Source organism: Staurois parvus, unplaced genomic scaffold (assembly GCF_062004578.1).
Source record: "Staurois parvus isolate SC_StPar_1 unplaced genomic scaffold, SC_StPar_1.0 ptg002113l, whole genome shotgun sequence".
NCBI lineage: Eukaryota > Metazoa > Chordata > Amphibia > Anura > Ranidae > Staurois > Staurois parvus.
In genome coordinates this window covers 1,782,501-1,794,570 of record NW_028319909.1, presented here as the reverse complement: position 1 = coordinate 1,794,570, position 12,070 = coordinate 1,782,501, and the positions used below count along the sequence as shown (strand labels likewise).

At 40.0% G+C, this 12,070-nt stretch overlaps 1 protein-coding gene across 1 annotated transcript in view; it reads right to left on the bottom strand.

Annotated features, from left to right (window-relative positions):
• LOC149432711 (uncharacterized) overlaps positions 1-12,070 on the bottom strand; it is a 110,251-nt gene that overhangs the window by 49,275 nt on the left and 48,906 nt on the right. The window contains exons 4-7 of the mRNA XM_089665024.1: positions 11,302-11,343; positions 7,955-8,185; positions 5,211-5,249; positions 4,376-4,469 (exon numbers count right to left, since the gene is read on the bottom strand). Coding sequence (XP_089521150.1) covers positions 4,376-4,469; positions 5,211-5,249; positions 7,955-8,185; positions 11,302-11,343 — 406 coding nt within the window. The remainder of the gene's footprint in view (positions 1-4,375; positions 4,470-5,210; positions 5,250-7,954; positions 8,186-11,301; positions 11,344-12,070) is intronic.

The following is a 12,070-nucleotide window of genomic DNA, read 5'->3' as shown; positions in this document are numbered from 1 at the left end:
TCTCTTCTCCATTCATAGAGAGAGAGAAAACAAGGGGGCCGGGCTGCACAGTGATTGATCACTGTGATAGCCAATCAGAGGCTATCACAGCGATCACGTGACCCAGAATCGGGAGTCCCGGGTCCCGATCGTTAGAACGGGACCCGGGGCTCTCAGTGACACCGCAGTCTTGGTGCTGGGAGCGCGCCGAGCGGCGCGCTCCCAGCACAAAGACAGGTACGCAAATATGCGGCCCCACGGAAAAAAGCCCAGGTCCGTGAGGCCGCATATTTGTGTTACGTCGGCGTCAAGGGGTTAAGGCTTTCAATAGCTTTACTTTTTTTTTTTGTATTATCGCTATAGCCTTTGTGATATATGTTGTGATTTGGTTGATTTAATTTGAGACAATGAAAAAAATGCTTGAGTAACAACTTGGTATTATTAAAGTGCATATTAACAACCTCCACCGGAAGGAAGATTGGCCACTCGCCTCCACAATCTGACCACTGAGCTAACAGTAGGTCATAAGCACTTTCCCTCACTGTTAGCTCAGTGGTCAGATTCTGGAGATGAGCGGCCAATCTTCTGCAGCTTCAGCAGAGCCTAGCAATGTCAGACCAACAATTTCACAGTGACCACAAGTTCCACAAATGTTGCACACATTTTTGGCCTTGAGGGCTATAAATAACTGAAATTTTCCCGTCATGAGTAGTGATTGGCTGTATGTTCGAGTCGAACATTAGCTTGACTCGAGCATCAGCCGTTCATGTGTTCAGCAAACACAGGAACAGCAAAAGCATTTGTCAGGCTGTGTTTGCCCGCTGTGCCCCACAATGCACCCTGACAGTGCATTGTGATTGGCCAAAGCAATGCACCTGACCATAGGTCAGGTGCAATGCTATGGCCAATCACAGTGAATGATGATGTCACAAGTGGCACAGTGACCATGCCCCCTTATGACATCATCACACTATTTCTTTTACAAAGAGCTTTATTGAATATTAAGCAAAGATAAACAAACATTCGGAACATAGATGCAATGACCAACAGTTAGAAATTGTAGCGGATGAGGGGAAGCTAATTCAAGGCATACACTGGAAAAGACATAAGCTGAAAAGTTTACATATGTGTCCTGTAGGAAAAGATGGGGGAAGGGGTTGGGAAAGGACGATTAACAAACCTTTGTGGGTCAATGATAATATAAACTCTAAAGGGGAGTTTTGCTACATCAACATTATAGAGAACGGGAGGGGCACGAGAAGAGGCCTTCTCCAAAAGGTGATACATGTTCAAAACGTAAAAATTACAAAGAAATCCAGATTGCGTTGGTAGTATTGCAGATGTAGCGCAGGCACTATCCGAAAAATATGTTTAAGGACAGATTTGACAGGAGGTTAGGAAAAGACAAACAGTAGAGAGACGCGGACAACAACAACACCAAAAAAGAAAAAAAAAAAAAAAAGGGGGGGGGCTCCGGAGCGATCACAGCGAAATCCATCCTCATATCGACAGAAGGGACTGGTCAAATCTCGAAGGTTGAGATACATCCAGCCAGGGACGCCATACCTGCAGAAATTTTGTATGGGTATCCAACAATATGGCCGTCAGTTTTTCATTAACCATTATGAAGTTCATTCGGTTTTTGACAGCCTCAAAACTAAGGAGAGGAGTTTTCCAAGCTCTCGCAATTGTCAATTTAGTTGCCATAAATAAAAAGGATGCCAGCTGCCGTTCAGAACGGAGGAGGCCCTCCAGCGGTTTAAATAGTAGCGCTTCATACGGGTTACGCTTAATGTCTGCGTGAAGGATAGTGCGGAGGAGGGCATACACTCTGATCCATAATCTACTTACTTTAGGGCAAGTCCACCAGATATGAGCCATAGTACCCGATTGTTGGCATCCCCTAAAACAGACTGGGGAATATGTAGGGATAAAACTAGCTAGACGAGCAGGCGTATAATACCACTGGTATAGAATTTTGTAGGCATTCTCAAGAATAATGACGTTCCTAGAACATTTAGATAGTGCTTGGGTCATGTTCTGCCAGTCCTGTGGATCCAAGGTCCCCCCTAATTCAGACTGCCAACGCTGATGATAGGAGCGAACAGGAGGGGTTCTATAAGATATAATGGAAGAATAAATCAAGGAAATCAAACCCGGAGCATGAGGTCTATGTCTGCACTGGCTTTCAAAAGGGGACAGACGGTACGGTCCCGGATGCGTGCGTATTAGTGTATTAACAAAGTGACGAAGTTGAAGATAACCAAAATGTTCTCAGAGAGGGATGTTATAAGAAGAACGCAGAGCGTCAAAGGTAATTATTCTAGTGGGTGATAGGAGCGAATGAACATCATAAAAACCATGCGCTGGCCACCAGGCAAACTGTCTAGGATTATCCCTACCCGGAGGGAATAATGGGTTATGCAATAGACGTAACAGCGGCAGGTGAGGAGAGATAAGGCCAGCGGAATATTTGATAGAATCCCAGAGACGTAGCGAAAGCATCAGCGTTGAACTAAGGGTTGATGGACGTTGAGAGATAGGAAGCCATGGCAAGGAGGAGAGCGGTATCGGGTGAGAGTCCATCATATCTACAACAGCCCACAGGGGGAAGTGGTGAGATGCATGAACATGAGCTAAGGGGGCAATGTTAGCTGCCAAATAGTAAGACTGGAGATTTGGAACAGATAACCCTCCCATACACCGTCGTGCGAATAAGATATGTTTGCTAATTCTGGGTCGAGAAGAGCTCCAAATAAAGGACAAAAGTTTTCGCTGATGAATACGCAATATGTGCGAAGGTACTGGAACTGGTAAGACACGAAATAGATACAGCAGTTTAGGAAGATAGGTCATACGGATTGCATTAATTCTGCCGAACCATGAAAGCGGAAAATGAGACCAAGAGGACAATAGCTCTGTCAACTCATGAAAGACAGTGGGAAAGTTAGCCTGATACAGTCCGTCATATGTCGGGGTAAGCTTAATTCCTAGATATGGTAAGGCCGAAAGCCATTGAAAAGGGAACGTTTGCTCCAAAGTGGTCAAGAGTGATGGTGGGAGGGTAACTGACATAGCTCTTGATTTAGCTGGGTTGACATGTAAGCCTGCATCACACTATTTAAGAACTGTCATCCCGGCACAACTGTCAGACGGCCAGGAGCCAGCATCGAGAGAGGAGCAGTCTTTTTTCTTTTTTTCAGGTCGGCTGTGGTGGTGGGCGATGGATCTACTTCAGGGGACATATCAAAGACTGTTTACTGTCATTTTTACACTACACCTTTTTTTTGTGAATGGGTAGAGTTACCCTGTACCCCATGCTCATTCAGTTAGGGGGGGCAGGGTCTGGGGGCCCCCTTTTTAAAAGGGGCTTCCAGATTCCAATAAGCCCTCCCACCTACAGACCCCCACAACCACTGGCCACGGTTGTGGGGAAGAGGCCCTTGTCCCCATCAACGTGCTTTGGGGGGGAAGCCCTTACTGCCCCAAAGAACCCCCCCCATGTTGAGGGCATGTGGCCTGGTATGGTTCAGTGGGGGGATACTGCTCACTTGACCTTCCGGGCTGCATAGTCCGATAAGGATCTGGTATGGATTTTGGAGGGACCTCCATGCCATTTTTTTAAAATTATGGTGTGAAGGTTCCCCTCAAAATCCATTACAGACTGGAAGGGCTTGGTATGGATGGAGGGGGACCATGCACTTTGTTTTTGGAATTTTTAAATTCTGGGGCAATGCTGAAAATTCTGTTTAGGGAACCCCGCTGACAGCTGAAACAATAAAGAATGTTTTTAGTAGCTGTGTGGTAGCTCACCGCATACTCAGATGCGTTAGGATACCGCTTACTGAATTGTCCCCTCTATTTGAAATTCATGGTTGAACTTTCGTTATGTTTGAATGTTCGACCACAAACCAAACAGGGGGGTGTCCGGCCCATTACTAATCACAAGTGTTCCTATAACAGGTACACAAAAAGCCCTATGTTTGTGCACCAGGACCTTCCTCTTAGCTTGAAACAGAGGAAGGACCTCACAGGCTCTGGCCCAGTGGATCTCCTGCATGGTTGCACTCCATTTGCGACTATAAATTTTGAAATAAATTAGAACAAAAAAGAAAACTGAAAGATGAACCAAAAGAGCAAGACCATTGTTTCATAGGTTATCTTGAACCTTGTTGCCTCCTGTTTGCAGTACAGTAGCACATGATTAACAAATAATAAAATATAGCATTAATAGTAATAAAAAAAAGTCACAAACTGAAAACTATAGTTTTTGTTGCGTATTCAACAAATAATTGCAAAACAATTAAAAAAATTCTCGTAATAGATGACCTTTAAAGTAAGTTATACCGGGTAATGCTACAAAAATAATAGTGATTACTCTTCATCTTTTACTTACCTGGCAATCAGTTTTGAAGCCAGGCTAAAGATAATGACAATGGCCATTCCACACACTATCCCAATAAACAGATACAACCTTCTCACGTTGTTCTCTGTAAAAAAAGATAGATAGATAGATAGATAGATAGATAGATAGATAGATAATAGATAGATAGATAGATAGATAGATAGATAGATAGATAGATAGATAATAGATAGATAGATAGATAGATAGATAGATAGATAGATAGATATAGATGGATAGATAATAGATAGATAGATAGATAGATAGATAGATAGATAGATAGATAGATAGATAATATAGAGATAGATAGATAGATAGATAGATAGATAGATAGATAGATAGATAGATAATATAGAAATAGATAGATAGATAGATAGATAGATAGATAGATAGATAATATAGAAATAGATACATATGAGATAGATAGATAGATAGATAGATAGATAGATAGATAGATAGATAGATAGATAGATAAATAGATAGATAGATAGATAGATAGATAGATAGATAGATAGATAGATAGATAGATAGATAGATAATATAGAAATAGATACATATGAGATAGATAGATAGATAGATAGATAGATAGATAGATAGATAATATAGAGATAGATAGATAGATAGATAGATAGATAGATAGATAATAAATAGATAGATAGATAGATAGATAATAGATAGATAGATAGATAATATAGAGATAGATAGATAGAGAGATAGATAGATAGCCCGGCCTCTGAAAGTCTTAAAGGGCCGGGAGGCGCCAACGTGAAGGGGTTAATCAAGCCTATACAATGAATAGCCTATCAGGATGACATCATACATATTATACCTTTTCCACAAAGCGGAGTTTTATCTTCTGATCTGTTAACTGTGCAAGGGAAAAAAAATATGAAAATGAAGAGCACATAAAATATATTTCTGTTACTTTGTTACCATATAATGTCAATATGTGTAGATTGCTCAATGGCAAAAACATAATATATAATGTGTGGATTTCAATGAAATTCCAGTTACAGTATGCAGACTATAGTGACTTCCTGCATCACCCCCTTCTCTGCTAAAAAATGTATTATATTGTGCTTTTGCTAGACGGAAGTAAGCTTAGTAAATGATATGTTCAGATTATTGCAATCATTTTTGAAATCTTTAAAACTATAATTAACCAGTTGCCGACAGCAGATAGCCGAATGACGGCTTTACTAAAGCCAACCAGTTCTGGGAGGGCGTCATATGACGTCCTCCCAGAATGCACCCTCCTACATGCCCCCGGCAACACGCACCCGGCGATCTACGTGATAGCTGTTTCCTACGCTGCCTTTTACCACGTGATCAGCCATGTCCAATGACACAGGAGATCACCGGTAAATGCAGTTGCCGGTTATCGGCTGCACTTTCCTCGCGCTGTCACAGCATGAGGAAAGTATTGTCGATAACCGGCAATTGTCAGAGGAGGGATCGGCACCGGTCATCAGGGCACTGATGATCAGTGCCCTGATGGACAGTGTCCAGCAGTGCCACCCACCGGTGCTGCCCACAAGTGCCCAGCAGTGCCACTCACAAGTGCCCAACAGTGCCACCCACCTGTGCCCAGCAGTGCCGCCCAGCAGTGCCTCCCATCAGTGCTGCCCAGCAGTGCCCATCAGTGCCACCAGTCAGGGCCCAGCAGTGCCGCCAGTCAGTGCCATCAGCCAGTGCCACCCATCAGTGCCGCCTATCAGTGCTGTCTATCAGTGCCCATCATTGTTGCATATCAGTGCCAGCTCATCAGTGCCGCCTATCAAAAAAAAAACTACCTGTTTGCAAAATTTTATATAATAGAAACAAAGAAATAAAATTATTTTTTTCTAAATTTGTGCTCTTTTTTTGTTTACAGCACAAAAAAATAAAACACCCAGCGGTGAGTACATACCACCAAAAGAAAGCTCTATTTGTGTGCAAAGAATGATAACAATTTCATATGGGTGCAGTGTTGCATGACCGCGCAATTGTCACTCAAAGTGCGACAGCGCTGAAAGCTGAAAATTGGCAAAGAGGTGTAAATCCCGTTGCAGGTAGTAATTTTTTATTTTTTTTAATCCAAACTTTTTTTGTTTTTTATTGAAAAATGAAGGGAAATACAGGAGCAAAGAGCAGGGCAGTAGACAATCATATGGTTACAAGAAAAATGTACATTGTTCATATATACAGCATACACAGGAGGATTACATCTTTATAGCCTTTTTGTTGCAGAGTTTTAAGATCACGTCAGTAAAAATTTTACAAATTATGTAGAGGATGAGTAGAAGAAAAAAAAGTCAGAGAAGGAAAAGAAAGAAGAGAAGAGCAGAACACACAACGGGAATGATAATAACAGCTGCAGGTGGGCCATCAAGCGGCTCGCTATGGGGGCACTCATGCAGGTTCACTCCCCAAGTCCATTGATACACACAATCCAGCTTGGCCCCACCCCCTGTTCTTTCCTCACAGGCTGTGATTGACAGCGGCAGGGCCCAATGGCCTCCACTGCTGCCTCCATGTCCAGTGAAGAGAGCCGAGGGAGCTGCTGCTCTTGGGCACAGTGCTGGATCAAGATCGGTTTCAGGTCAGTTTTAGGGGGGCTGGAGGGGAGCTGAACTCAGAAGGTTTTCACCGTAATGCAGAGAATGTATTAAGGTAAAAAAAAAACTTTCATATTTTTCAACCACTTTATCTACAACATATCGGTTGCCAGACGTTTTATTATCTTTCTCCAAAGAGCGCATATAAAAGTAACGCAAATGTAACCTTGCCAGGCGATTAGATGCACAGCGCTTTGGTGAACAAATTCTCATTCATTTAGGGTTTAACGCTGCTTTAAATCCTGAACTTTCTGTTTTTAAAGCGATTGCAAAGGTATATATATACCTTTGCAATCACTTTTTCAATATATATATATATATATATATATATATATATATATGTATATATATATATATATATGTATCATATTGCCAAAAGTGCAATAAAACAAAAATATACTTTGGGCATTTATTTTTGTTTACTTTAATTAAATTTTTTTATTTTGTTTCATTTTATTTTCTTTTATGTATTTATTTTACTTTTTCCTGACAAATGGCAAGGCAGTTTTTGTATTACATATATTTAAAAATAATGAAATAAATAATAATAATAAAGATATATATATATATATATACACCTTTGCAATAACTTATTATTTAATATATATATATATATATATATAATTATATTATATTGCCAAAAGTACAATAAAATAAACATGTACTTTGGGCATTTTTTAAAATTATATTTACTTTTATTTTTTTTATTTCATTTCATTGTATTTCTTTTTATGTATTTATTGTACTGTTTCCTGACACACACACACACACACACACACACACACGCGCGCACGCACGCACGCACGCGCACACGCACACGCACACGCACGCACACACACACACACTATATATGCCTTTGGAATCACATTTTATTTCCTTTTATGTATTTATTTTACTTTTTCCTGACATATGGAAGGTCGTTTTTCTTATTACATATATTTAAAAATAATGAAATAAATAATAAACATGTTTCTACCTTGTGGACTGATCTGAAGGTGTTTTTCACTGATCCAATGCTCATCCCATGCCAGGCATCTGTAGGTATCTGCTTCCGACTGTGTAATGGTGATAGCTGACCACACCGAACTTTGACTATTTCCCTTAACCCAGGTCACCTTGGCTGTATTTTTACCAACTGCTGAGCAATTTAGAATGAGAGATTTTCCTTCTTTAATAAGCAAGGAGTTGTTTGTATCAACCAGTCTGCCTGCATAAAATAGAAGTAACGATTATATTATTTGTCATTGTATGAGGACTAAATAAACATTGATCTAATATGATCCTCAGGAAAACATATTTACTGTACTATTCTTGGACTCTTTTATCTGCTTTTTTTTTAATATTCATTCAGCAAAGAGATGGAGAATCTAAAACAGGGTAAAAAAAAAAAAGCCTAGTGCTTCTATTGCTGCTACTGCTGGTTAAAAATAAAAATGCTAAAAAAAATTGTATTTACATTCCTTTTATTTTTTGAATACCGACCACTATAAATATTAATGAAGACATTAAATATGTAAAAGGTCACTTATACATTTCCTTTTAGACTTCCTCAAGGGATAAACACCACTTATGATTTGCCAAAGTTTTTTTTTTACAGGTATTCCTGTTGCTGTTTTAGCTGACTCTCACTAACTCCCTTATCTGGATTTGTATTTTTTATATAACTCCTTAAGATGTTTACAGGTTCTAATCACGTCCTTCTGTTGTTCTCACAAAGTTTACTTGCAAATATTAGATGATGAGTGGGGGCCCTCAGAAAGAGGTTAAAGAAGTTATTGAATCTTCCTTCTGCTTTATGTATACCCATATGGAAGAAAAATAAATTTGAAATATATTTAAAAAATATTCTTTCCAAATATATTACCATATATTTGAAAATATATTTTTTTAAAACATATTCTTCAGATTTTTTTAACATATAAAAAATAATTTTAACACATATTTTTACATTTATTTGTAAATTCATTCCAAAAATGTAGATTTGTACTTATAAAGACATACAGTATATTTGAAATGTATTTTTAAAAATATTTGTTATAAATTCTGTAAAAAAAAATGCATTTCAACATGCAGTATGTATATATATATATTTTATTTATTTATTGAAATATATTTTGAAATATATTGAATATGGCCAAAATTGTAGCATTTCAAATATATGGCAATATATTCGGGAACAGTATTTTTTAAATATATTTCAAATATATTTTTCTTCCATGTGGGTAATAAGAACAGATAGTGAGTTAGGTCAACTTTCTAACAATGGTATTATTTTCTGAGTTAACTGATTGCTTTTATTTGATACTTACTTAGTGTCCTTTCACACGAGCGTTCCATTTTTTTCATCAGTTCAGTCATATTTTTTTCAAGTTCACATCAGTTTTTCATCAGTTTACATCCTTTTTTTTACACCCTTTACCAATGCAAAATGACCGTATGTTCGTTTACATCCATTTACATCAGTTTTTCATCAGCTTACATTTGTTTTTTGTCCGTTCCATTTTTTTTGTAAAGGAAGAAAAATAGAGTTTTCTTCCATTCAAAAAAACGCATGTTAACAGATGCGGACATTAACGGATGTAAACAGATGATCATCCGTTTACATCCGCTAGTCAATGGAAATACATAGGTGTCCATTTTTCATTCGTTAACGCACAGATGAAAAATGGACATACGGAACGCCCGTGTGAAAGGGGTCTTACTGTACTTATTTTCAAAAATGGTTCAAGTTTCAGTTAAAACCAGTTAAGAATTAAAAAAAAAATTTTAACCACTTCCCTTCCGGCCCATGTATATAAACGGCCGGACCATGGCAGTGCAGGGGAGGGTGGCCGCTTATAAACGGCCTCCCTGCCCCCTGCTTGTGTGCGCTCCCTGGAGCACGCAGCACCGCGATCCGGTGCCCGCTGTGTCCTCCAGTGGAACACCGGTCATTATACGGGACCTCTGTGCGAGGTCCCGATCATGTGATCACTGATTGGCCAATCAGTGATCACATGAAGAGTACTAAGCACGATGTCACTTCTGATATCATTGTTTACTACTAGTGAAATCTGTGAATGATCACAGAGGTCACATGGTACAGGGCTATTCACAACAGTTTTGTACCATGTGACAAGCTGTGACCAATCACAGCTCACACAGTATTTCTCAATGGCTGTAAGAATGCAGCCAGAGAGAAGGAGAAAGGATTGCTATTACAGCCTCTATGGGTGTAAAAGCAATCAGTGTAAAAAAAAAAAATCTTCATAACCCCCCCCCACAAGTAGTACACTGTCACCATGGTGACACTGTATTGCTAGGGTGACAGTATGTAAAAAAAATAATAAATAATAATATAAAAAAAATAAAACATTTAAAAAATTATCATTTTTGGTTATAAACTAATTTGGGTCATTTATTTGTTTACTAAAAAGATAACTGAATACATTTTGGCCGAGATGTATGAAGAAAGATTATTTATTTGAAAATTTTATAAGAAAAACACTTTTTATTCAAAATGTTTAGACTTTTTAATTTATATTGCAAAAAAAATGGTGAATAAATACCACTAAAATAAAGTTTTATCTGTCTCAAAAAATGCTAAAAAATTCATATGGGTGCAGTGTTGCATGACCGCGCAATTGTCATTCAAAGCGTGATAGCGCTGAAAGCTGAAAATTGGCCTGGACTGGAAGGGGGTGAAAGTGTCCGGACTGGAAGGGGGTGAAAGTGTCCGGACTGGAAGGGGGTGAAAGTGTCCGGACTGGAAGGGGGGGAAAGTGTCCGGACTGGAAGGGGGGTGAAAGTGTCCGAACAGGAAGTGGTTAATAAGCCGTTTCTACTTACCTGAATCCACTATCATGTGACCCTCCGTGGTGCCTTGGACGTAAAGACCGTTGATCCACTGCTATAGTCTGGGCCTACTGCCAGTTGGCAATCTCATTGTTATATCTAGTGACATCACTATGCTACTGTTGGAATCTTCAAGACTGCTAGGACTCCCCCCCCCCCCACCATGGACCCAAGGGGAAGTGTCCACATCACCAGGATGGGACGTGGGCACATGAAGAAGGAGAGAAGTCTCCAGATCAGGGGCGGACAGACAACTCATGGGGCCCCCGGGCAATAGGGGATCATGGGGCCCCTGTGTCCTTGCCCAAACTCAAAAAAGCCTATGAAAAAGGTACCAGGGGCATCTCATGGGGCCCCCCTACTGACCCCAGGCCCTCGGCCAATCCCCAGGGGATTTATTTATTTATTTAACGAGTGGTGCGATTAACTAGATGGGGGGTGGGGGGTTATTGTTTCCTGAAAGGCTTTAAGGAATGAAATGTAACCTACCATCTTCCGACGTAATGACGACTTCTGGTTTCTTGGGTGGGTCTGCGAAAAAATAGCAAATAAATGTTAAAGTAAACCGTGGTGATAGAGGTTAATCACATTCTATGGGACGTCTAAATATTTTAAGTTGAACAAAAGCATGCTAACTCTCTTTATTCACATAAACTGTACAATCTGCTAGTATGGTTTAGATTGGGGGTCTCAAAACTGTCTAAACAAAGAGCCAGTTTACTGTCCTTCAGACTTTAGGGGGGCCGAACTGTGGCCAGTGGGAGTAGAAAATGTCCTTCTGTCAGTGAGAGTAAACAATGTCAAATACTGCCCCATCATTGGTGTCAGTAGAAAGAATAGTTCCCCATCATTGGTGTCAGTAGAAAGAATAGTGCCCCATCATTGTTGTCAGTGGAAGAAATAGCACCCCATCATTGGTGTCAATGGGAAGAACAGTGCCCCATCATTGGTATCAGTGGAAGGAATAGTGCCCCAACATTGGTGTCAGTGGGAAGAATGGTGTCCCATCATTGGTGTCAGTAGAAAGAATAGTGCCCCATCATTGTTGTCAGTGGGAGGAATAGTGCCTCATCATTGGTATCAGTGGGAGGAACAGTGCCCCATCATTGGTGTCACTGGAAGAAATAGCACCCCATCATTGGTGTCAATGGGAAGAATAGTGCCCCATCATTGGTATCAGTGGGAGGAATAGTGCCCCATCATTGGTATCAGTGGAAGGAATAGTGCCCCATCATTGGTGTCAGTGGAAGGAATAGCG